This window comes from Dipteris shenzhenensis, chromosome 15 (genome assembly GCF_047967505.1).
Source record: "Dipteris shenzhenensis isolate YYH24624 ecotype China chromosome 15, Dip_SZ_1.0, whole genome shotgun sequence".
NCBI lineage: Eukaryota > Viridiplantae > Streptophyta > Polypodiopsida > Gleicheniales > Dipteridaceae > Dipteris > Dipteris shenzhenensis.
In genome coordinates, this window is record NC_141610.1 from 33325520 (window position 1) to 33348305 (window position 22786).

A 22786-nucleotide genomic window follows, 5' to 3' on the forward strand; every position below is an offset into this window, starting at 1 on the left:
TTATGCTGCTCTAGCATTGCAGAATGCTCTATAGCAAGCATCCAACATTTTACCTTCTTGTATTTTCTTTTTATTAATTGAATACTTCTTCTATTCTGCCAACAAAAAAGAAGAAGAACTGTATGTAGGCAACCAAAATTGATTGGACTATATAGAGCCGAACATGCAATGGCCATGTAGCTAGCTTCCATTATTTCACCTTCATTTTAAGCTTGCTAAGCACCCAGTCCATTTGTTGACAGCAAGGTACCATCCACCCCATAATAACCAAGATGTCGAACAAGATGCATGGGCAAACCGATTTGCCCAGGCCAAAAAAGATGATGCCATTCTTTAGCATGCAATGGCACATGCCTAGGTTTTTGAAAGTCACCTGCAAACCAACAGCCAACCCATACAAAGACAAAGCACACATGAGTTACGCAAGATCATTCTTAGTATTATGGGGGGTGAAGAAGGAATCATCAGCATAAACTTGCACAATCATCGACTATCTTCCATGAATTTCCTAACCATGCAAAGCATATGTAGCCACCACGAGGTGATCTATATGCCAGAGCATCGCATTTGCATATAACAATGCATTAAGGGGTCATCTCTAACATATGGAACGATGGATGCTCCAATGTTAAGAAATATCTCTCGATAAAATGCAAGTAGCTTTACTACTATCAGAGTCTAGCCAATAAATAACATGCTACATTTTTTCTCCAAAACCCAAACATTTGATAGTCTGGGAGATAAAATCCCATTGTATAGTATCAAATGCTTTAGCAATGTCCACCTATAGCAAAAGTACATCTTATTGTGTGTACTTACATATTCTTGTTTGTAATATGTTGACAAGGAAAGAACCCATATTTGGTAGGATGTAAACCATTGTGCACAAAACATTTGATTTTATTTATCACCATCTTTTTTATTTTTTCTTTTTTTCCCCATGAAAACTTACGACTTGTATTAACATGGAAACAAAATATACAAGGTATGGTTGAGTTTATGGGCACTCTGCCCACGACTTGCACTGCCAAGTAGCTTCGCACAAACTATCTACTAATCTCTTAAGATTCTCACTAATCAAACCATCCTTGGAGGCCACAATAGACCCCATATCAAGCAAATACACCCTAGCAGCTCTAACAATAGCCTCTTCCACATAGCCAACACTCACCCCCCTCTCAAAAACTATCCTATTTCTGACAGACCAAATCCTAGACCAGATCCCAAGGAACACAACAACTCTTATGAGTGGCCAACACACTGCAAGCGTCGACAGGAGACCTCAGCTCTCCCCCAATCGAATCAATTTCCTTTTAGCATACAAATTAAAGCTACCCATAAGGACAACTCTTCTTACCGCTCTCGGAGGACAGCTCCATAGTCTTTTTACCCCCAAACACACCAAAAACAGATGCGAAACATCTTCTTTGTCTCTTCCACATAGCGGGCAACACAGGTTGACATCCTTCCATCTGGCTACTCTAGAATGAAGTGGTAGCCACACAAGTGCATAGCTTTCCATAACAAGAAACACGACTTGCCTAGCTTACATGGCTTTCAAATCTCCTTGATCATGTTAGCTCACCATGCATGTGCCCTCCTGAGTTTCCACTTGAGGTTTAGACAATCATACATAATTCAATCATGAATTAGAACTCTATATACTGACCTCACGTTCCCTTCTGAAGAATCGTCTCCTCCACACACCACTGATTTACTCACCAACCTAGAGACGGAATTGTGTTAGACGACCACTCCTTAGGTTCCCTTTCCAAGACCTCTGATAGCAGTCTTTCCTCTCTACTCTCTATCATCTAATAAGAAGTGTTCTGACACTCTTCACCATCTTCCAGTCGGCCCTCCTTTGGTCCCACAGATGAATCCAAGAAGCAATGCCTTTGTTGTGAAGGGATTTGGCCCTCGGAAGATCCAACATTGCAACCGGTTGTCCATTAATCAAAATTGCTTTAGACCACCAAATATTCTCATATAAGTTAAGAGTCACCCCTGAGACTAGCACGACCTTTCCACTTAAGATATTGTCCACACACCTTCCAAGCATCTACCAATCCTGCCACTAAATCGAAGCCATATCAATTTTCCACGTTCCCACTTTCCTACCAACTCCCTTCTCTGCAAACCATTTAACACATTCCGCCCACGGAGCATTACTCTCAAACAATCTAGGGAACCATTTCACCAATAGTGCTACACTTTTAGACTCTGCATCTAGGACCTCTACCCCCCCCCGCTTTAGGAGCCTATAAAGCCTCCCACGGAATATAGTGCCATCTCTATTTGCCACCTTCCTCTACCCACAGGAATGCTCTGAACAGTCTATCAATTTCAGCCCAATGAGACTTCTTTAACCTCCATAGAGATGCAAGATATGTCATGGACGCAGATAGTACATGCTTCAAGATAAGAACGCGAGCATTCTAGCCCATAGTAACACCAATGACCTTTCTCTGCTTCCGGCTCTATCGACCCACCCCCCGCTACGAAGACATCGCCTTAACACTTTCACCCTCCCTGGAAGGACACCCAGGCCTAAACTTTTCTCCCACTAACACCTTCTCACCCTCCCTCCCCAAAGTAGATGAAGACTCACCCTCCCCTGAACCAAACTATCCCTTAGTCCAACTCCCAAGAACCAGCTTGCTGCGCATAGCCTCAAGACTAACCTTACTGGACTCTCCCCCCACACCTTGAACTGAACTAAGCACGGCACTCATCGAAAAAATCTCTAACAGACCAATGGAATCCACTTCACATCTTCTGCACTTCCCTCCGGATGCCTTGTCAGCTTCCCATCCCCTCTTGACCGGTTGCTCGCTCATGCGCAACCACCTCCTAGGGCAACCTTCGATCCATTTCTTTGTCGATTAAATCACCATCTTGGCAATGAGCACACAAAATTTTTTTTGGGGGTGAAATCACACACATACTCCCCCCACCTGGACACACACACACACACACACACACACACACACACACACACCCCTGCCTAGACACACACATACACATGGACACAGATGCACACATAGGCATATATGCAAACATAGAGACACAGATATGCACATCACACATACTCCTAGAGAGACACACACATACACATAGACACACACACACTCTCTCTCTTTCTATCTCTCTCTCTCTCTATCTCTCTTCCCCCCCACCTGAGACACACACACATACACATAGACACACTATCACACAGACATTCTGCCTAGGCACACACATAGACATAACTAGGCACAAACTTAGTTTTGGTGAAGAATATAACAAGCCACAAACACAGAGAGACGAGCAAGACAAACACAAACATAGACACAAGCACGCGACGGGGGGACACGCATGGGTGCACGCTGGGGCTGCAATGATGGCACTTTTCACAACTCTCTCTCTCTCTCTCTCTCACTCACACACACACACACACACACACACACACACACACACACAATTGTTTCAACTCTCTCTCTCTCTCACCCTGGGCACATGAGGAGAAATTCCTCCGATTGTGAGTCCTTCAGGTAGGATCTAGCTGAGGTGGCAAACGGAAGGCCAAACCTTGCCCGACCCTTGCAATCAGACTACACAGGTAGGCAAGGGTCAGGTAAGATCCGGCAACCAATGAAATGTTGCCCTCAACGTCACAGAAGACTCCCTGAGCATATGCCCGTAAATTCAGCAAGGTCTGGCAAGGTCTTGAATACTTCCGGCAGGCATGTGCCCATAAATCTGGCAGGCTTCCGGGAGGCACCTTAAATCGGAAATGAAACTAAAGGCATACCATGTGCCCAAGCTCGCTCGCTCTCTCTCTCTCTCTCTCTCTCTCCGTGTCTCAAATGTTGGATCGATTCTCTTAATAAACGTGGAGCCTAATAAGCAGAGTTAGGAACTTCCCATGAGGTGCCTGCTGCTCTCACGCCTTGCCTTAGCACATCATCACCCTTCTTCTTCTTCTTCTTCATCTTCTTCATGTTCGCTTCTTGTATTGCAGCAGCGCCTGCGTCGCTACACTTCCCCCTCTCTTTCCAACAAGCCTCCTCCTCGCTTCTCAATCCCTGCTATGTGCTCCTTTCAGCAGCCTGCATCAGCTCCTCCTCCGGAACCCGCACCAAGTCCTACCGCTCTGTCATCCAGAAGCTCGGATTCTGCAGCAGCTCGCACCAAACGGTCCCGAGAACCCCCATGCAGCGGGGCACAGAACTGTCAGGACGCCGGTGGCTCCGAGAAATTAACCATAATTCAAGCTCGCAGCATGGACGTAGGTTCATCGTCGGCTAAGGTACGGACAGACGACCTGGCAACGCAGGTCCAGTCTTCAGAAAATTCTTTTACCCCTTTGGAGAAGACACAGGACGCTTTTCAGTGCCTTGAAAGACATTCCAGTCGCAGTATCACTCCTCAAAGCTACTCCCAGAAAAAGAATACTGTGAAAAGGGGTGTTTCGCAGCCTGTTCTTGCTCCGCAAGGTCAAGTCGTTGCAAACTTCGAAACAGATGAAAGGAGACCGAGGAAGAGGAATTTGTCCATGCGAAACATTGTCCCTAATCAAGCCAGTAACACCTCGTACTTGCAGGTTGTTTTCTCTTTTTGCTCTGAGGGTAGAACAAGAGAGAGGGGTGGACTTATCTTCACTCATGTATGAAATTTAAGAGTGAAGCTTAACGGTTTTTTGAGACTCGTTTTAGCCTTCTCCTTAAGTGCTAGCCTTTGTCACATTGAGCCCGCTCTTCGCTTTGGAGTTGGAGAAAAAGGTACTAATGTATACATGTGTTCTTTTGCATGGATGTATGTTTGTGTGAGGGCATTGGTCTACACCCACGATTGGGTGCTCACGAAGGTGGGGATGTCGTTAGATCCTAGTCCTTAAGAGGGTTATGTTTGTCACCTTTGTGGGGTGAATGTCATGCACGGTGCAATTTGTTCCTGGTATGTTTATATATATCCATATATATGTATTATTGTATTAGCGGCTTGGACAAATCTTTTCATTTCTGACCAATCTCTTTTGCTTAGATTTGTTCACTATGAACTCTTCTCTTTGCAAGCAATTGTAGCTTGAAGAGACTATATTTGGATGGGCCTTGTCTTGAAGTATAGCCTTCATTGCACTTATTCTATCCTTTACCTGTGGAGTTTTGACAAAAACTTAGTACAAAAATATGTGTTAATGGATGCTCTCGTGTGCATTGCGTGTGTGACTATGTGCAAGTAAGAGCCTATTATTGATCTACATCCACCTTTAGGCGCTTATCACGTCAAGATGTTGTAGTAGCTAGCCTTTGCTATTTGGTGTGGAATTTCAGTTTGTCTATTCCCAGTCCTCTATATTTCAATGGCGTCAACTTTGGGGAGGAAGGCAGATGGGAGCAACCACCTTTTGTGGAAGGTGAAGATACGGAGCGTTTTGGTAGTATAATTGGAGCTGAAGTCCCAGGCTGCAGTGATTGCACAGACAGGATCCTACACCTGTAGACTTAGCTGATATTTAAGTGTGGGAGGGGGGACATCAAGTCGTTCTATCTGGCTTGCAGAGATGACCTTTGAAGCTTGGACAATATCGAAAGATATATATGAAATCAGCAACTGTACTAGGATTTTGGACCTCCTGAATCAATTTCTTGCCACGAGGAAGAGGATGGGAAGTTAGGGTAAGATTATCTCACCAAGCCAAACGTGGTCAAAGCCAACATGTTGCACTCAAGTAATGGTAATGCTTCTTTTGATGATGCTTTCAAAGAGCTTCTGGTCATTTGTTTTTTTTTCCAAAGAAAAAGGTAAATTCTATTAATGCTTGAGAAAACCATACAACCAGCCTCCACACGGAGCTGTCGATGAAAACAAGAAAAGAGCTTCCGGTCATTTGTTAATAGTGTGACAATCACCTTTGAAGAGATAGGAGCTACGTTGGTGCAAGACACTGCTTGTGTGAAGTTATCTGATAGAGATGCTCTTTGTGGCAAGCAAGGGCTTGTCGAAGGTAGATGTGGCTTGCCCTAGATAAAGGAGTGCGCTTTAGCCTTATGTTCTCCTAGCTTGCAGGTAGTGTGTACGGCAGCCAGGGCTGGGAGGGTCTGTGTGTGGGCGTCGAGTACACAACATAGCAGGTGGGCGGCACTTGAATGCATGCTGGCAGTGTGGCAGCATAGACAAGCCGTATGGCCATCATATGGCTGTTTCAAATCTGTCCCAGGCCCGCAACGTGGGCTTTATGGTGGCCTGTAAATGCTATACGGCAGGCAGAAAGTGGGTATGGCTGTTATGGCTGGTGGGCTGATGGCGAATACATGTGGTTGTGCATGTCAATCAAGGCGGGACAATTCTGACAGACTGCGGTATGCACACCAAGGCAGTGGCACATGCGTGTGTTCTGCAGATGGTGGGCTTGTTGATTGAACTTGATTCAGTTTGGGGAGGGGTTGTAATGGTTTGGACATGGGATCTTCCACTATATTTGCTTGGGGCAAATGAGCCCTCAAAAGTTTTAATGGTGGCAATCAAAGGGCACTACCTTTGTCCAAATGGTGTCTTTCCTTTGGTTTGGATATGAACCTGTGCAACCAAAAGAAGAATTTGCTAGCGACGTGCTAATGTGAAGATCTGCAAAGATTCTGAAAATGGGTCTAAGATTTTATCGGCTTCCACTCGTGACTTCTAGGACAGCCACAACCTAAACGGTGGAGCAATCCGGTTGTTCACAGCTACAAAGCTTTTCGGGATGCTTGTTCAAGAACTTTGCTTTGAAACATACGGGGTGACCTATCATTGAACCGACTTGAAGATCACATTCTCGACACTGTGTCTAAGCACCCCTTTATCGTTCTAATCGGGGAGACGTGGTCAGGCAAAACCATGCAGTTTTCTGGATCTTGTACAAGGCTCGCTGTGCAACCTCTGGCAAAATTGGTGATACTCAGTCTGGTCTTGTTTCTGCAATTTCAGTAGCCAGATGAGTAGTGTTAGAAAGAAAGAAAGATATATTAACGTCCACGGGAGACCCCATGGACAAAGTGCACAGAAAAGCGAACTCATACACACAAGCTTCAGTGGGCTGAAGCAAAGGGTACGCTAGGACCCTTGCTGAGTACTAGTCTATGCTAACAGAATCATAATCATAATCGAAGAGTCAAATGTGCAGGTGGAAGAGAAGGTTGGCTATCTCATCATATGTGAGGATTGCAGACAAGATTTGCATAAGTATTTCAAAGATGGGTCCCTTCTTCGCGAATGCCTTTCTGATGCTGAACTCAGTGACTATCTTAGATGCTCGTAACACCTGATGGCAAAGTTTAAGAAGACCGACGATGCAAGCCTGCACATTGATGACCTGTGCAAACCAAGTTGGTTGGTTGGAGGACTGGGTTGGTTAGTATGTAGCTCGTCCAGGAGCAGTCCTCAGCCTGTATTGGGGCCTGTAGCAGTTTAGAGATCTGAAGCAGAGTGTAGTATTCTAGGCTTGTGGTGGTGGCTTACCTCAGCAGAATTTGCTGCACGTGTAGGTACATTGTAGGAGCTTGTTGTGCATGTCTACAACGAAGGCACTGACCTGGTAAACCAGAAACGTCAATCCTCAGGTGAGACTCTCCTCCGTCAAGAGTCTGTAGGAAGATCTCCTTCAGTATGATCACTCTAAGTCTTGGGACTTCATCTGCCATGATCGAGGCTGTTGAAGTCGGTACTCCCTCGGAAGCCTTGGGACTCTTAACACTATGCCAAACTCCAGCAAGGCCAGGGTGCTGTTTGGGGAGCTCAACTGGAGCAGAAAGACTCTCCTCCCTTAGAGGTGACCTCTTGTATATGGTCCCCATTGTTAGAAATGACCCAACAGAGGGTACGCACAGCGGAAGACTGATAGTAATGCCCAGGAGCTCACACAGTGTGGCGTGGGGTGTGGAATCACAGACAACTTAACTTAATGTGCATAAATGTGCAAGCCAGTAAATAGACATGCTCAGAGACAAATATAGAAGCAACACTTTATATTTCCGTCCGTCCAGAAGCTAGGACAGGATACTATACCAAAAGGTCCTTCTACCACAAGCCTGGCACTCCTAGATCTCTGAGCCTGCGTGCTCCACCTGGAGCATATGTAGACTCTCTGTCTAGATCCCTTCCACCTTGCTGTCCGGAAGCCAGCCTAGGTGGGCAGCACCTTGAGCTCAGTCTGCAGCCCTATGTCAGCCTCCTCCTCCTGTGTGTAGGTCCAAGGGTGGGCCTGTGGCTGCTGCTGTCTGCTCCCCAACTGCTGCTTCAAGTGATGAATGAGGCCCAATGGCCTCTTTATATAGGCCCAAGGCCTGCTCCACAAAAACCGACCAGCAGCATCATTCTGGCCGACCCAAACAGGCGGACCAGTCTGCTGGAAAACTGCCCTTGAAGGGCTCTCATTACAAGGGCCCTTGGCCCACAATACTAGGGATTTGGCCCTCCTTTCAAGGGCAAATGCCCTCCTATATATTCAGGGTCCAGCCCCCTTCTGCCCTGCCATTTTCTAGGCATGGTAGGTTGGCTGGAACCAGCCCTACCAGCCCTATGCCTGGCCGACCAGGCTGCTGGTAACCCCCGCCCTGTTGCAACTTGCGCCTCTGCCAGGCCCTTCTCCAGCGCCGTACAGATCCGATAAGCCTCCTTACAGCCCCGTACAGTGGGGCCGTACCCTCCTGATGTCAGCACACCCTTCACAGGGCCCTGTTGCAGGTCGTACGCCTGTCCTTTGCTTTGACAGCTGCCCACATGGCAGCTCATGTGCTGCCCATGTGACAGCCCCAATATCATGAGGTCTACCTACCCCATGCTCTCCTCATATGGAGGCTTACAGATGGGGAGTTGACCATTCCAACACCCATGTAGTGCTAAATTCCCTTGGATTCAATCATGCACCTGGCTCCTCGAAGGTGTGAGTCCAACAATTTTGCCCGCCAAGGCTCTGTCCTGAAGTAACTAAACTGCATTCTTCACCAGTTGTTTGTCCTTTGGAGAAAGGAGAACCTTAATGGCTAATGGAGCCGAGGGAGCTGCCATGAGAGCCCCTCTGGCTACCAAGTTCTTTCCTTGTAGGCTGCAAACAATAAAACTTGGCTCTGCGAAAGGGAAGGGACGTGTGGAATAAGGGAAAAGAGCGGGTAAAACAGAACCAAGGTCCTCACAGAGGGGGCTTGGGCACAAAAGGCTGCTTAAGCCTCTAGAGGAGGCTGAGCGATGGCTGAGAGGTGGGAGCGCTTGTGCTAGGCATGGACGGCAGGAATCTTCTACACCCTTTCTGCGAGGGGTATTTGCTGGATGTATAGACCACCACTTCGGCTGCTAGCTCCTGTTTCGGCATCTCTCTAGGCAGTGAGCCGTGAGATCCGTAAATAGGTGGTTTCTTTATAGCTGGTAACCTGTTTTTCTCTTGTATTTCCATCGACAGCTCCTTTTGGAAGTTGTTTGTGCGGTTTTTCCTTTTTCCTCAAGCATTATTAGAATTTACCTTTCTACTGTAAAAAAGCCTCTAGGGGAGGCTGGCAAGCTCACTGGAATGGAGGTCAGCTGAGCCTAAAAAGGCTTGCATCAGAGGGCTGAGATGACGTCTTTCAGCCACTGACAAACCGGCTGAAAAAAGGTGACCAGGCTCAGCAAAGAACCATGCCACACATGAGCTGCACTCACATAGGAGAACAGCAAAGAAACTGCTCCAGAAATACCCAAATCCAAGAAAGACCAACAGAGAACTCCACATGCCATTCACGAGCAGCAAAAGAGCTCCTGGTTTCAAACGGGAGACTGGAGTGCACAGACGTCTGCAAAGCTCCCCAGAACAGGCACAAACAGCTACGAAACACTTCTGGTGTCCAATTGCGACTAGAGTCTCCATTTATTTGTTTTTTGTTGATGTAAAAAGTGTTTTCATGTATTTCAGAAGTTGTAAATCTCAAGCATCTCACATGGGGGCTCCCTTTTCTAGGACTTAATAATGGGCCGGTTCAAGAAATCTGAAACTTATCAGTCTCCATTTATTGATGTAAAAGGTTCACAATACTTGTGAAATGTTGTGATAAACTGATTAGTAGTTTTAATGCTATCATTGTGTCTTGTGTCTTGCATGTACGCGATTAATTGTCTCTCATGCTGAAGATGTGATTTTCAGATATATGGCACTGGATTTGACACTGGAGAGACAGTACCAACTGTGTTGCTTTTTTTCGATCAGCGTCGCTATATCTTCAATGCTGGAGAGGTGTGCATTTGCAAACACACTTGGTACAACCCAGTGCTTGAGCTCTTCTAGGAGTATGATTCAGGCATAGCTTGTTTAAATTGCGGCCTGCTGGTATTGTGATAATTCTTTCTATCTTAAATGGTGCGTTGCCCTATCAGCTAGATTTAGATTTAGATGCTCGTTGGGGAGAGACTAAAATGAAAATGTTTAGACTTCACAAGCAGTTGTAGCTTGAATGAAGAGATTTTGGACTACCTTTTGATTAGCCTTCTCCTTTAGTGCTAGCCTTCATCATGGCTGAGTCTGCCCTTCATCTCCAGAGTGCCGACAGAAACTCAGTACAAAGACTTTGTATAAATGGATGCTCAAGTATGTGTGGGTGTGTGGATTTGTATGTGTGAGAGCATATTTTTATACTATGGTCTACACCCACTGTCGGGCGCTAATGACGTTAGTGGGGTTGTCATAGTTGCTAGTCCATGCTATGCATGATGGAGTTTATGGTTTTCAACCTTGTGAGTGACTATCATGAGATTGAAACTGCACTATGTTTTGTTTTTAGAGGATGAGTTTGGGAATGTTCCTGGATTCATCTAGGTATATAGCTTGTTTAATAGTATCACAAACAATCTCGTTTTTTGGTCTCCTTTCGTTTAACATTTTGTCAATTTTCAAGGTTGTCACATTGGTTGTGTATATAGACTGTTTGGTTGTAACCAATTGATGTGATTTTAAGGCAATGAGTTACAATCTAAGCAGCTAGATTTCTACCACACTTGAAACCATGAATGTAAGTATTGATCTTAATCGTTGGGAGACCTTCATTGAATGAACTTTGGGATGCTTTCGTGCTAGATGTACAGATTCTAGCCTAAAGCTTCACCATTTGGAAAAGATACAACTTTCTTCAAGACATGCATCAAATGTTGAAGCATAGCCAAGATAGTATTAAGAAAGCTCAAGATAGAGCTAAAAGTTACGTGAATCCACATAGAAGAAATGTGGAATTCGAAGAAGGTGAGAAGTTTATTTGCGAGTATTTGAGTCCTTTAAAATTATAAAGATTGGTGAATTCCCTAAGTTGTCTATATTGTAGTCTATTCACCACACATACACACACTCTTTTTTGGGGTGAAATCCCTGTCATTATATTACAAAGAGTGGTCCCCTAGAAAGAGACATGCAGCTACAACATCAAAATATCTCATTGTATGACAAAAGAAAGGGATAATCAAGATCTCGCACATGCAAGCAGTCAAAGAAGGATTGCTGAAGTGAAGCCTGAAAAAAGTAATACTTAGCCAAGGATGGATCACCAAAGATCCTATGGTTTCAGTCCTTGCATAGATTCTGTAGTACCCAATAACGAACCCAATGAAAGAAAAGATCATACCTTGGCCTGGTAGGATGAATCCCAAACAGCCAAAACACCTTGCAAAAGCAAGCAATAGGGAAACGGGCTTCAAGACATTGCTGTAGAAAAAACGCAAAAAGTCCCGAGAATCAAGGCAACACCAAAAATAGATGAGCCATAGACTCCCGCAAGGACAAACATTGGCGACAAGTGCTGGGGTAATATGTCGGTGAGCCCTCCTCCCCCGCTCTGCCTTGTCATCTCCTCCTCCTTCACCGCTTTCTCCCCCGCCATCTCCTCCCCCGCTCCTCCTTCTCGTCTTCTCCTACCTCTTCTCCCCGCCATCTCATCCTTCCTCCCCCCTCCGCCTCCTCCCGCTACCCTTCTCGCCTCTCGTTGCCCCTTCCACCTCTTCCCTCTGCCCCTCTGCCTCCTTCTGCTCCCGCCTTCCCCCTTCGCCTTCTCTGCCTCCGCCATCTCCACCTCCTCCTTCCTGCCATCTCTGCCTCCTCCCCCCGCCGTCTCCCCACCTCATTTTCGACTCCCACCTTCCGCCTCCTTCCTTCAGCCCGTGTTCTCCCCCCCCCCCCGCCCTCATCTCCGCCTCCTCCATCACCATCCCTTCGCCTCACCTCGCCCCCTCTTCGCCTCCTTTCCTATCGGTTTTTTCCTTTTCTTTGAAGCAGCAGCTTTTGTGCTTGTTCGGAGAAAGAAAATCATGGTGGTGACCCTTGGTTTGGCCAGAGGGGCTCTATGGCAGCATCCTCGAATCCCACAGCTGTCAAGGTGCTTCTTTCTCAAGCCGACAAGCAACAGGTACAGCAAGCAGTTCAGTCCCTCTAGGACAAGGCGATTGTGGGCAGAATTGTGAGCCTCACACCCACAAGGAGAGGTGTGAGAGTGGATCCAGGCGAGCTTGGCACTAGAGGGTGACCAATTCAGGACGTCACCATCTACGGAAGAGGAGTCTTCCTCATCCAGCTAAGCTGCCCCGCTATTGCCTTGACACTTGTGGAGCAGAGCCCCATCCTCCTTGGCCCGAATTTGGTGTACCTCTTCCCTTGGTACCACGGCTTTACAGTGGAGGACATGGACACGACACACCATGTTGCCCGTTTTTTGATTACGCTCCGCTTCTCGGGGCTCCCAAAGTAATACAAAGCCATCCTCCCCTCGATTGGTTGAGCGTTTGGCACCGTGCTGGAGTCCCCGTCAGATTCGGCCGCATCAATGGTAGTAGACGGCGGGGTCCTCAGGACTGGTAGTTGAGAGCCCATAGTCCCTCCCAGAGTTGATCCTCCTTGAGACCCTCGAGGGGGTTACACCACCAACGAGTGGAGATTTCTGGGTTACCAGGTCAGTGCCTTCATTGCAGGCAGATGGGTCATTTAGCCAGAGACTACCCTTGCGGCCAAGGCCAGGCTTCTCCCCCCCACCCTCGCAGGGCAGGCAGAGTCAGCAGGCCAAGGCCCAGCACCCCCCCAGACAAGAGCACTAGGAGTCTCAGACCCCTTGGGTGACACCTTCAGAAGGGGACTGGACCTAAGTTAAAAAGAAAAAGAAACCAAGCATTTGGCTCAAAGGCGTCGTAGGCAACGGGCTAGACAAAGGGAGAGAGAGAGAGAGTAGTTCGAGAGGCACCTGCGAAGCAACAACTGTAGGAGCCCATATTTGGAGACCCCTCCCCCCCTAACGGCAGGGGCCACTGTTCAGCCAGTTGATCCTCCTGTGATGGAGGTCCAGCGTCCGTAGTCACCCTTGTATGAGCAAGCGAGCCCCAGGAGCTCCTGATGCTGCAGTGGCGGAAGCTGCGGAGGTTAGCCTGATAGTGGTTGAGGAGGAGCGGATCTAGAGCCTCGGCGAGCCTGATCAGCAAGGTGGGCCTGTGGTTGCTCCTACTCCCTCTCACCCCCCTTTCCCCCGTATCCCTCTCCCTCTCCCTCTCCCTCTCCACTCCCTCCCCTTCCTCGTGAGCTCTCCCCGCCTCCTCCCCCCCTCGCCCCTCATGGTATGGTCATCCTCACCACCCGTCCCCCTCCCCCCCCCTCCCCCTCTGTAGCAGGTTCTTCAGCCTCCCCCCCTCCCCTCCGTCCCTTGGACTTGCCTCGACTCCCTTGCCATCGGGCAAGGGTAAGACAATGCCCCCTTCCGCTTTCTCGTCGCAGTATCCTGTTCCCTCCCTCCATTCAGGGGGGGAGTAAGAGGGAAGGGGCTCGTCCTCCCGGCTCCCAAACTTCAGCTTGGGCGTCCCCTATCGCGGGACTTTTGGAGATTGTGTCCGTGGAACTATCTAGAGATTCCGGACTCTTACCCTCTACCCTTGGAGGTAACGCGTGTGATCTTGCAGCCGCGGAAAGGGGGTTTGATTAGCGTAGTGGGCTCCCAGACACACCTAGTTTGGAGATTCTAGTTCGCCTCCACAGGGTTGGAGAAGTGGTCCCTAGTGGTATTTGATGCTATGTTGGGAGATCAAATTTACGAGTGGATGGGGCCAGAGGGACTGGACCTTTGGCACGCCCATGGTGCTGAAGTGAATTTTCAGCTGAGCTTCACGCGGGAGAAGCCGATGTGTGGTTTGGCAGTGTGGTTTTATCAGGTTGCCACGTAAGGCAAAGATTGATTAGGCATACTACTCGCCACTCCAGAAGTGTGCTGATTTGTTCGGGGTGGAAGTTTCCTTCATGATGAAGTGGGCACGGAATATTGGCATTGAGCCGGTGTCCACCCTAGTACATGCCTTCTGCTCTAAATAGGCTGATTGACTGCTCTATGGGGCCGGCCCCCTCCTGCCATATGAAGGGCTGACAAGCAGCCATATAAGGGGCTGCCAAGCAGCCTAGGTGGCCTTCCAGCAAGTCGGCCCACCTTTGCCAGCGACCCAAATGCTGGGGCCCGACACTTGACCAACAGCCCAAAGGGTGGCCACACAGGCCCTCCCATGCTGGCCTACAGACAGTGCAGCAAAGGGCTGCGATCGCAGCACCACACAGGTCCTTCGCAAGCCTTGAACTGCCGCAACCCCTCTTGGGAACATCTACCTCCGGTTCGCCTCCAATGGGCTGCCAAGGCAGCGGCAAATAGGCCCCAGATGAGCCTTGATATGACCTGCACCCCTCAGGCATATATGCAAGGCCCTTGCTCAGCTTCCAAACAGCCATACTTGCTCGAAGGATGGTGGCCGCTGGCCCCAGACGAGCCTTGATCTGACCCGCACCCCTCAGGCACACACGCAAGGTTCTGGCTCAGCCTTCGGACAGCCATACTTGCTCCAAGGATGGTTGGATCCACCACGAGGGCCTGGCTGTCCATTTGCTTAGGTATGCACCCAATCCTATCCTACACTATCCTCGGAAGGGGCTGGCACACCCACAACAAATGACGTCACTCTAGCCTAACCATGGTACATCAGTGGATGCTCAACCCTAACAAGAGCATTGGCATCGGCGTCCTTTTATTGGGGCAGTACCCGTGTATCTTGGGCCCTTGTCGCAAGGGAACTCACAGAAGGTCGAAGAAGGTTTGGGAACGATTTGAGGAGGCGCTCCCACACTTTTTTTCTTGAGTGTGGGAGGCAAGCACTCGCTTCGATCGTGCCTTCTCTTTGAGCTTGGCTCGCTGCTTATGAGTTCTCTTAGTTTTCTTGCTCTTTTTCTTCTTCTTCTTCTTTACCTTGGTCCACTTTCCTTCAGAATTCCCCATCTATGGGGGTCTGGGACTGCTGTTGCTGCCATTGTCTATGCGGCCACTGGGTCCTATCCACCTGAGACTCCCTTTGTTGTCTTTGTTGATCCTATGGCGAGGAGGGGGGGGGGGGGGGGCAGGGACTGTCTCTGTCTCTGAGGCAAACTTGAGCCACCTGACGACACCGCAGGCACTGTTCTGGAAGCCCTAAAACCTCCATCCTCTGTCGAAGCTTGGCCCCATTGAGGGTTTTGAGGTAGATCTCCTCCGGAGATGCTCAACAACCAATCCGAGTCTTGGAAACCCATCATCTGCCACAATTGAGGCGGCTGTGTGTGGAGGAGCCTATAGTCTATGCCAAAAGTGCCACCAATGGAGGGGAGGATGGCCCTATGCTATCTCGTATATGGAAAACCCCTCTGCCTTAGATGGTGACCTCTCGTATATGGTCCCCTTCTATCGCTTAGCTTGCTTGGAACCAATTTCCAATCTGTTTCCTTGAAGTAATGAGCCCACCACTGCTTTATCCTTCAGAGATTGAACTGCTAACTTCACCCGATGTTTCTCTTGGGGAGGAAGCAAAAGCTTGACAGCTTGGAGAATCGAAGGTGGAGCCCTTCTTGTCAGACAAAAGTCACCACCAATCTCTCGATCTCTAAAGGCCAAACAAGAAACCCAGTGCTGCGAGAAGGAGAAGAAGGGGACGAAAAAGGAAGATTGCTAAAGGCTTGCGGGGCTGCCCGAAAAGACCACAAAAAAACCTAGAAGGGAGGCTGAGAAAAAGCATATGGTCCCAAGTAGAGCTCCAAACCTGAGCTAAAAACCAAATGCCTAGGACACGAGAAGAAGACCCGGGGCAGCCGAAGAGGGAGCCCAAACACGAACTGCAGTAAGGAGGCCCTTGACCAGCACATGAGCTGCTTGGAAAAAGTCGAACTGCTGCTACTCTTGCTGGGGTAGCTGCTAACTGAGCCCAAGAAAAGTGCTCGGGGTGAGTCTTGGACCTCCTAGCGGCTGGAGGGGGCTTCTGGAGCACCGCGGGCAGCTCCTTCCTTCTCACAGGCTGTAAGCTGAAGGTGCGGAAGGCAAAGAGTTCACCCAAAGCAGTTAGGTGGCCACTTCAGTGCACCCGAGTCCCTCCCACACCAGCTCACACTGAGGGCCTGAAGGAGAGTGCTTTTCCCTTGGGCTGCACAGACTGCGCGTGAGCTGCCAGGGCCTCCTCAGCTAATTCTTGTCGAGAGACTTAGTGACATGGTTATTAGTGAGGCATTTGATTATAAGATTGTCAATGGGGACATGATTCAAGCGTGATGTAGGCATCAGCCTGCTTCTTACATTACTTGCTTTTTGGGGATGCAGCATATCAGATTTGATTATATCTCATGTTTATTTGCTTGTGTTTCTGTATTTGAGATACGGAAATGTATTTCTGACGTGTCGATTATCTTCTGTTTCAGGGACTACAACGATTTTGTGTGCAACACAAATTTAAGCTGTCTAAGGTGAGGAGCTCTTTCCTGTTGTGTATTTGGGGCACAGAACTATGCTCATGTATGTGCAGGTCTGTGCTTGCTCTCACATTTAGCTGGACAGCTTGAGAGAGTCCTCATTCAAGTGAACAAGGACATACTAACTAACAAACCTTTTCTGAACTTACTTGTCAGCTCCTGTCTGTTGAAATTTGTCATGAAACTAGTCTTCCTTTTGCATATAGTATTTAGGCAATGAATACAAATTTTGAACATAGTGCAGGCTTCTTCCTTGGATTGAAGATCTACTGAAGAGCACGAACTTAAAGTGTTATAGTATCTGATTCGGAAGTTATTTTCTTTATTTATTAGCAAAGGTCTTGCTAGAAGCATGTTAAGTTTCAGATCTTAACCCATGCACCTGTGAATCATGCGGCATGCATTTTCCCTTGGGTCTAGAGAATCCTTAAAAGCTAGAGTCTTTGAAGACTAGCTAAATGTAGGCGTCATCTGAAAGAATCCTTGTGACTAGCTATGGGTTTTTACCTGAAGTTGGTCTGTCTCAATTCATGATACGTATGGCAGATAGTCTGGTTCTGATCTTTATTTGAATGCTGTGAGCTTTCTGTAAGTGGATTCGGTAAGGAAAGACAGCATCAGGAAAATGAAGAACTTTAAAAAGGTTCCAAGTACCAAAGAAGAAGATGCAGGACTTTGGCAGAGCTCTAAAAGGATGTTCCAAATTTGGGAGAGTCCATAGACATCCAATGTTTTGGAAGAGTGACTGCCTGAGGCAATCTCCAAGATGCAAAGAAAAATTGTTTATGGTTTGTTGTTGGTTGGTATGAATGATGCTAAAGGGTGAAGAGGGGATAGGAGCCCCCATATTGGCCCCTCTATGAAGTGTTTATGGTACAATGATTATCTTTCAATAATGACCCCTTTATGAAGTATTTATCTGTACATTGATTACTCTTTGCAATAATGTCTTGAAAGCATTTAAACTAGTAGTGCTCACACACATGGTACCTCTTTGGCTCTCTTCGCCTAGAAGGGGGGCTTATTGGCTTGCAGGTCCCTTCAGCTATTCACCTACACTATTTCCGTCTTCATCTTCGTCTCTCCTTTTCGACTCTTTGTCTTTTGACCTCCCTCTCATTTTACTTTGAATCCCTCCTTCCACTCCTTTCTCTCCCTCACAAGATCTCTACTTGAGCCAAGAAAAGACACCCATAAGGTGACAAGTTGTTCTAGCCAAAGGAGCTTACATAGCAGCATCCTCGACTCCATGGCGAGGACAAGCAACGGTAGAGTACATTGTTCAAGAGCTTCATGATTAGGTCGTGCCGAGATGCATTATTGGTTTCACACCCACATGCTGCTAGGTTCAAGATTGGGTTCAGGTGAGCTTGAAAATAGAAGGGGACTCACTTCTAGCAAGTTATTATGTGTCACCATCTGTGACGTATCCCTTTCTCTATATCTAGACTTATGGATGGTTTGATGAATGGACACTTCTGGAAGGGTATGCCTTTTCGACGGGACACTTCCTATGAGGCACAACCCTTCACAAGAGACATTCTATTGAAGAGACACTCCTATTGTAATGTACCCTCTCATTAAGGGTCACACCCTTCACAAGGGGTACACACCTCTTCATGCACATACACTTTGGAGTACACACCTTTTCATGTGTGACTCTTCACTCTCTATATAAGAGAGGCCCAATTGTATGGATGACACTCTACAGCTACACTACAGACACTCAAGCAATACAATTATTCCTTGTTCTCTGCTATTTCAGTCTCCTTTCTGTTCCTTAGCACATTTCTAAATATAGTAAATCTAGGATTTCTTACAGTGGTATCAGAGCAAAGCTCCTGCCTGTAGGAAATGCCCCCCACCTTCTAGCGCCTATCTGATACATCTTTTTCCACTAGAAGGATATCCGTGCACATTGTGCATGGAAGAGATGGAGAGAATGAGTGTAAAAATTTTTAGCGCCAACCCTGCCTAAAGTCATCATTGGCCTCTCCATCTCCCACACATCACGAGTTGATGTGAATGGACACGACAAAAATCGTGTCTTTTCATGTGCTTGGGCTGTCCCAAAACCAAGGGATGCACCTTTTCCACCATCGGACACACCTTTTGATGAAGAGTTTTGACTCCTCACCCAAGGGACACACCCCATCGTTGAAAAAAGGACACACCTCTTCGTGTGGGGACACCCCTTCTGAAAATAGGGTCACACCCCTTCATGAAAAGGTACACCTATTCCAAGGGTCACACCCCTTAGAATAGGCACACCTTTTGGCACCAAGCACCTTATAAAAGGGTACCTAGAGGGGTTAAAAAGGAAAACCCAGCCCCATACCTTAGGCCTAACCCTAGACTACCCAAGGGTTAATTAAACCCACGTTTTAATTTTTGGCAACCACCCAACCTAGGCAGCTACAAAAAAAAATGACGATTCATGTTTGATGCCCGTACGGAATTTCGTCATGCAGGATTCGCCTCCCTTCCACGCCATACGCAGCTCTCCATCAGCCGATTTGCTGCCCTGGGTTCGTGCCAGTCTTTCAGCGCCAGATCCCTGCCCATGCTGCCGCGAATCAGCCCTGGAAGCACGCAGCAAGCATCGCCAGATGCAAGCAGTCTCTGCCAGCGAATTAAATCAGCCTGGTCCCTGCTGCGCATAGCCTGTGAACAGCGACTTTTGGCAGCCCTCCTTTTCCGTCTAGCCAGGCTTGGTCCTCATCTAGTACCCTACAGGTTTCAGCGCAGTCCATCTTCGCCAGGCTACGAACTTCCACGCAGGAAAAGCGCGCCAGATCTCATGCGATCCGCAAAACGCCTCTGCCAACGTCCCTTCTGCCTCGAAAGTCTCGCTAGGAACTTTTTGCTTGTTCACACATCTATGTGGACTTGAAAATACAGCAGTATGGACCTCCGGACAGTGATTTGCAGGCCTTTTCTGCGCAACTAATTGGCAGATCTAATCTATGCCAGGTGGATTCTTTCCATTCTATTTCTAAGGATTCTCTTTCATATTGTTATTTGACGCTTATTATCAAATTACAGCAAATGAAAGCCGCTTCCTTAAAGCATGGAAACCCCTGGTAATTCCCCAGTCCTTTCAAGGACACCTCAGGCATCATCTACCACACAATATCGTGTTCAGATTGCACAACGCTTTTGCATCGTGGGTCTTCTGTGTCACATGCCCTTCCAGTGATTTGGACCACATCCTATACCTTCTGCGTGAGGCACCTCAGTTACATTATTTCCTTAGCACAGTCCAGGTTGTGTTCCACGAGACACGTAGATACCCAGAACCCGATATTCCTCACGAGTTTGCTGTCCATCTTTGGAGAGATTTTTACCCCTTAGCTTCAGCATCTCCAGGGTACTCTCCACCTCCTTCAGGTCCCAGATATCCTCCTATACAGGTTGTACCTTCCCCAAGACAGTATTTACACTCTGAAGGCACTCCTTCTCCTGGATATCCTCCACTTCCGACAGCAGCTCCTTATCCCTTCTCAGATCAGTGGACTCTGCAACCTACCCTTGTACTCTCACGAGCAGTAACACCCATTTCGGCATCACCAGTGTTACCTCAGACAGGACCTCCTTTACCAGATTTCCACGGCTGGCTCCATCCTGCTTCTCCTGCCCCCTCCAACATGAGCAACCTCAGGGAGCAGCCCGAATCTTCTTCCAGGAATAGTACAAACTAGAGCAAAGGTTCGTGCTTTTCTCACAGGGATCTCCGATATGTCACAACGCTCGCGTGCATCCTCTCCGGAAATAAGCGACTCAAGTCCAAAAAAGACCCCTGAAGTCAACTTACAAGGCGAAGCACTATTGCAACTTCAAATTTCCGAGCTTCAGGACAGCATCTCCGACTTGGTCCAAAGATTCTCGCAATTACCACATACAGAGGATGATGTGACGCAACCAGACGACTATGTGGACTCATTTCCACCAGAGGTAGAAAACATTGATATCCGTGCCCTCTACCGTTTACTCCAAGCTTCCAAAACTAAAAGACTTGATATTAAACTTTCGGAAGCCTACACTGGTCAACGAAATTGCCGAACAGTTGACCAGTGGCTCGCAAAACTGTGCATGTACTTTGATACTGTTGACCTCACTGAAGGCAAAAAGATTGCCTTGGCAGCCTCCCTCCTTAAGGATACAGCTTTCCTATGGTGGCAACGACGCTTAAAGGACGGCAAAAGTGTGTTAACTTGGGAACGTTTTGAACACGTGCTCCGTAAGCAGTTCATACCTGCCAATGCGGACTTCCAAGCACGTTCAAAACTTCGACAGTTGGAGCAAACAGGCTCCGTGTCTTCCTACATCTCTCAGCTCACCACATTGGTGCTGGAGATTGATGGTTTAACTGATGATGATCGCCTTCATGCTTTCATCTCAGGCCTAAATCCCTCGTTACGCATTGATGTCCTCAAAGCAAACATCACCACCACAGCTGGCGCTATTGCTTACACAGAGCGCATAATAGATTTCCAAAACACAGGGAAGCAGAGTGCTCATAGAACACAGAACTCTACTATGGCCAAAGGTGCTCGCTCTCAAGATAACACCAGGTTTAGAAAAAACTCCGGTAATCAAGGTCAGCGATAGTCTCAAGATCCCCACAAGTCTCAGAAATCGTATGCTGGATTCCAACAGAAGCACTCCTCCAAGGATCGCGCCTCTTCTTCACAAAGTCATCACCATCATCCCCAACATAAAGGTGCGGCCACTGACAAGAAGAACAACTCTAGGACAAAAGGACTTTGCACCATCTGTGCAGGCGGCCATAGATGGTTCGATTGTCCCAAGCGACCAAAGCAAAATTCCAATATGGAACCTAGCACTTCCCAAACAGAAGATGCTACCCTAGCACAAGACAAGAAAGGCAAAGCTGTTCGAATGGCAAATGCCATCCACATGAGCCTTGCCAGCAACCCCGAACCTTCCCTGGCCACTCAAGTACTTTGTATTCAAGGATCGATTCGTGGAACAACGGTCACTATCCTCATCGACAGTGGCTGCTCTCATAACTTCCTAGCTAGTTCTATGGTCGACAAATTTGACTATGATCCATCAATTAGTTTTCGCAGCCATACTATCCAGTTTGTCCACCAGGGAAAACTTATTGAGCTAACTGGTTCTAGGGACTCTCCTTCAATCCCAGTTGCCTCTGCCCTACAAGTAAAGAAGTGGGTTCGCAAACGTTAAGTAAAGACTTCACTTCTGTTGGTTACGGAAGTAGAGGAGACACCAACAAAGGATCCTCCTGAATACCTCAACCAATCTTTTTTCCAGCCCTACCTGGATATTTTTCCACAGGAATTGCCAAAGCAGTTACCACCTCGACGACCAGTGGATCACCCAATCGAACTTATTCCCGGCAGTAATCCATCGTCGAAACCTCCTTCGGGTTTCTTACACTCAAAATGAAGAAATCCAAAGACAGGTGACAGAACTACTCGACAAAGGTCATATTCGGCCCTTGCAGCCCTTTCAGATCTCTTGTACTACTTGTGGAAAAAAAGAATAAGTCAATGCGCCTCTGCATCGACTACCGAGCCCTCAACAAGCTCACTATAAAAAACAAGTATCCATTGCCTCGCATCGATGACCTCTTCGATCAACTTCTACACGCAACACAATTCTCAAAGATTGATCTTCGTTTAGGTTATCATCAAATTCACATACGAGAAGGCGATGAGTACAAGACAGCTTTTCGAACAACATCTTCAGGCCTTTTCTCGATAAGTTCGTCATCGTTTACCTCGATGACATCCTCGTTTTCAGCAGATCCCTACATGAGCACAAACAACATCTTCACCAAGTTTTTGAAGTTCTCCGCACAAATTCTCTCTACATCAATATTGAGAAGAGTGAGTTCTTCAAGACCCAACTCGAATATTTAGGACATGTTTTTTCAGCTCAAGGCATCTCTGTGGATCCCAAGAAGGTCGAGGTAATCCGAAACTGGCCTACTCCTAAGAATGTTCATGATGTCCGCTCTTTTCTTGGATTGGCAAACTTCTACCA

The 22786-nt window shown here is 47.6% G+C and overlaps 1 protein-coding gene across 3 annotated transcripts in view; it reads left to right on the forward strand.

The window, feature by feature from the left end:
* The first annotated feature begins 3849 nt into the window (after positions 1-3849).
* Positions 3850-22786, forward strand: part of LOC147893714 (tRNase Z TRZ3, mitochondrial-like) — a 49413-nt gene continuing 30476 nt past the window's right edge. Inside the window, exons 1-4 of one of the 3 annotated variants that reach the window (XM_087385577.1) lie at positions 3852-3912; positions 4007-4585; positions 10136-10225; positions 16703-16747. In XM_087385577.1, coding sequence (XP_087241703.1) covers positions 4073-4585; positions 10136-10225; positions 16703-16747 — 648 coding nt within the window. In that variant the 5' untranslated portion in view covers positions 3852-3912; positions 4007-4072. Of the gene's footprint in view, positions 4586-10135; positions 10226-16702; positions 16748-22786 lie in introns of all 3 variants that reach the window. The other 2 variants (XM_087385575.1, XM_087385576.1) reach the window with 2 other exon arrangements.